General features: G+C 45.8%; 1 protein-coding gene across 1 annotated transcript; it reads right to left on the minus strand.

The window, feature by feature from the left end:
• Positions 1-3256: 3256 nt before the first annotated feature.
• On the minus strand, positions 3257-3942 carry RNF222 (ring finger protein 222). The gene has a single exon (XM_056866964.1). The coding sequence runs from the start codon at positions 3932-3934 to the stop codon at positions 3257-3259; it is 678 nt and encodes a 225-aa protein (XP_056722942.1). The 5' UTR covers positions 3935-3942.
• Between the last annotated feature and the right edge of the window lie 237 nt (positions 3943-4179).

Raw genomic sequence — 4179 nt, forward strand, 5'->3', positions numbered from 1 at the left:
CAGCTTCTTTACCACCTGCTGTGCAATGTGCTGGAATGTCTCCTTTTGGTTTGACGTGGGCCCTTGAATCTGAATATGGCACCCTTGACCCTTCACAGTTTGGGCTACTGCAGCTGCGATGGTGGAGCTTCTTCTTCTCCACTGTCCAGTTTAAAAAACTGGTAGGCCTGCTACTGCAACTGTGCTGTACCATGCATTAGAACGATCACAGACCAAACCAAGCAGCGACTCCACCCCACGAGACTAAGCCAATGCACAAATATCAGACGGAGGAAACAGACTGTTCCTTTGTAATACATCAGTCATGAAAAGTCAAGTCTGTGATATTCAGTCTGTGATAACTGATGCACTCAGGCAAGTCGTCACTTGATAGTGCAATGGTAAATGTACAAAAATATCTTCTGATAAATATGCACGTGTGAATTCACTCTCAGTCTGTTCCTGCTTAGTCCCACTACTGGGATGTTAAAACTCCTCATGAAAGTTAAGCAATGCTCTGAGTGGCTGTAATCTGCATGCTCCTAATTACACAACGAGGGAGCTTGTGTGCATATTCAGCAACATGAAGCTCATCTATCTGGCATGTCTGCCTCGGGGAAAACGAGGGCAGATTTAGAAGATATTTTGCATGGCAATTCTATATTTTAATCTTTCCCATTCTGGCTCTACCAACGACATCAAAAGTAGAATGCAAATACAAACTGTACAAAAATAATCCTTATTTATTTATTTAGCCACCTCTTTATTTATTATGGTCATCTCTATGCTTCCTTTCAGCCATTTACAAGACCCCAAGGTGGCTAGCAAATGAAGACAAGTTAAATTACAGTACCGGTAGAATCAAGATTAAAAATGACATGGATAAAACAGCAGTTGTATACATGACATCAGGGAAGACCAGAAGAACAACAGATACGAACATTTAATTTAAGTCAAAGTCCTTCCAGAATAGAAACATTTTCAACTTACTCTGGAAGGCCTGAAGGGATGGTACCAGTCTCACATCCTGAGGGAGAGAGTTCCAGAGTTTGACAGTGGCAACTGAGAGCCGTTCTCACAAATCCCAACTATGTCCCACCTCAGATAAAGTCAGCTCTGCGGGAAGGCACCATGCCTGGATCTCAAGAGCTGGGTGGGCTGACATGAGTGGAGGCAATCCTTCAAGCTCTCTGGAACCAAGTCATTGAAGGCTTTTAAGGTCGATACCAGCACTCTGAATTGAGCCCAGAAACAAGCTACAACCAAAGCATCTGGAACAGCGTTGATTTTGTGTATCCAGTTTGTTTTTGTGAGTCTCATTTACCACTCTTGCTGGTATATTCTGTACCACTTGAAGCTTCCAAACTGGCTTTGAGGGCAGCCCCATGTACAGCACATTACAATAATCTAGCAGGGGATGTTTCCAAGGTACATGCAGCTGTAGTCAAGTTTGGTTTTCCAGAAGCAGCCAAAGCTGTCACAGCCAGTCAAAGCTCAAAAAGGCACACCTAGCAACACAAGTCTTGTGCATATCTAAAAACAATGAGGCAACTCCCAGTACCCCTAGATTGCATTCCTGGTTGTTGTTGTTTTTTTTTTGGGGGGGGATAATGTACCCCATCTGTAACAGGATGAACATCCATACTTCCAAACCATAGTACCTGTTTTGTCTTTGATTAATTGGTTCAATTTATCTTCCCTTATCTAATCCTTCACTCTCTGATTTGGCACTTGTACCACTTCCCTGGAGTTACCTGGGAAGGAGAGACAGCACCATGGCCCAGTTCTCTGAATGATCTCTCCCAAAAGCTTCACATATTTGTTGTGTAACTTAGGGGTCAAGGTGGAATCTTGCGGTATCCCAATGGACAAGGGAAAAACAGAATCCCACCAGCAACACTTTCTGGAAACTGCCTTTCAGGAAAGGATGAAATCAGCACAACCCTGTGCCTCCTAAACTGAAACATCCAAATGTAAAATATAGACTTAAAGATTGATATCTGCGCATAGGAAATACAATATTAAATAATCCACAAGAACATCAAGTGGAAGTCTATAATACTATAACAATAATTTTAATAGATGCTGTGAATTGCTGGATAAACAGTATCCCAGCTAGGGGTATCTGTCTCACCTGCACTGCACAGTCTATCAAAAGCCACATGAGCAGGATGCATGGATTTCCTGTGGCAATATAGCCATCCCTGGCATGTAGAATGAAAAATCCTTCAGTGTTAGCAATGCAGGACAATATTGAGGAACAGGTGGAATGTGCCAGGGTGGAACAAAGGCACAGGATTTCCTTGGCTTCTTAACCACCCAAGCTGCCTTCGATGTGCCACAACAATTATTATTATTATTGTGATTGATGAAGTAAAATATGGGGACATATTCAGGAGATTGGAAGCGTTTTAGCAGCCTCTCCAGTCCCCCACCCCGTGTATTCAATATTGTTTCCACAAGTAGCTAAAATGTTGGGTTTGGACTTAGAAATTCAGGTTCATATCTCTGACCATCTATGAAACCAGAACCAAGCCAAGGGAGACAATGGGAGTTCCATAAGCAGATCTCTCAGGGTTTTTAAAATGTTAATTAGCAGGAACACGGGGATCCAGTTTTGACTGATGTAGGGGAGCGGTTTCAAGCCTTCCCCTGTGCCATTGTCCTGACCTGAAATGGCTCCAGGGCACTGCTGTTTGCCCCACTGGGGAAACATACAGGCACAGATACAGGTATCTGTATACTAGTCCAATATGGGCAAACAACAGCTGCCTGGAGCCATTTGAAGTCAGGAGAATAGCACATAGGGGAATGCTTAACCCTCTTGCTGTAGTCTCAGACAGAATTTGGCCCCAGGCCCAGCGTGCCGGGAGTGATGACCATGAAATCCCCAGTATCTCATCCGGATTGGCTCATTTTAAGTCGGGCAATGTTTCTGTCTCTCAATCTAACCTACTTCTAAATTCACAGGAAAAATGTGAAACTATAATGTGATCTCCTTGGAAGAAGGGCAGTAATAAATGTACCAAATAAACAAAAATGTAACATCCTTAATGGGATGAGTGGACCCTTTCTACAGGTGATCCTTCTTGCTCCCATGTACCATGCCTGGGGAAATGATCCCTAACAAGATGCAGATGCCATCTCCTGTTATCTCAGTTTCCTCTGAATATCTTCAGTCTGTCTAGACCCTGCAAATCTTTGGCCTTTGTTCAGCTGGTATCTCCACATGGAAGATTCTGCATATTAGGCATATAAGGGAGTCCATCCACCATGTTCATTCATTCTTCTTCACAAGTAACAGCCAGGGGAGCACCGCCCCCAACAGAGCAACAGCAGAGACAAGGAAAATTGCCAGCATAATGGGTGAGCGGAAGCAGCCCATCCCTAGAGAACTCTGGGACTCCTCCAATCCCGGAACTTCCACCCTGCTGTCCGGAGCCACAGGAACATAGTTCTCTTCAATCAGTGGCATTCCGCACTGACTGATGATGAAAATGCTGGGTTCCCGCTCCAAGCCAGGAGGAAGCACCATTGAGTCCATAGTAGGGCAGCCACACATGCTCCGGCGGCCGGTATAACCATGCAACGACGTCAGGAAATGGCCAGGCACCACCAAAGCGTTTGCAGTCCCCAAAGGCACTCCGCAGGATAACGAGGAGGGTGAGAGCGGCAACTCTAGCGACGGAGCGATCGAGTCTGGCTTGGAAGGCCAGCAGGTCCTCTTTCGGCAGAGCAAAGTGATGAAGCGACAGATGGGGCACACGAGGCCGTTCTGGTACCGGCCGTCGGCCTGGGAGGCGAGGAAACACTTGACCAAACAGTCATGGCAAAAGGTGTGCCCGCAGCTCAGTATCCGACGAGATACTGCCGGAGACTGAAATGTCTCGTAACATACAGGGCACTCAGCTGAGGCAGCGGTAGGAGCTTCCTTTCTTGCTTTGCCCTCCGACATGGCTCACTTCCTCTTGATCACAAGTGGCGTCCAGTTGGAAGAAAGACAAAACATAAGCGGTTATAGCAAATCCACCACAAAGTGAAGAGAGTATGGGTATATAAAGAATAACAGCTGTAGGCTCTGCCTGTTCTCATGAATGGAATTGTCCTTTTCTGCCCTTCTGTTAGGGTTGCCAGGTCCCTCTTCGCCACTGGTGGGAGGTTTCTGGGGCGGAGCCTGAGGAGGGCGGGGTTTGGGGAGGG

This window comes from Euleptes europaea, chromosome 1, assembly GCF_029931775.1.
Source record: "Euleptes europaea isolate rEulEur1 chromosome 1, rEulEur1.hap1, whole genome shotgun sequence".
Lineage (NCBI taxonomy): Eukaryota > Metazoa > Chordata > Lepidosauria > Squamata > Sphaerodactylidae > Euleptes > Euleptes europaea.

Excerpts from the sequence above, each read along its gene's own strand:
- RNF222 (XM_056866964.1), bottom strand. The coding sequence starts at position 3,934 with ATGTCGGAGGGCAAAGCAAGAAAGGAAGCTCCTACCGCTGCCTCAGCT.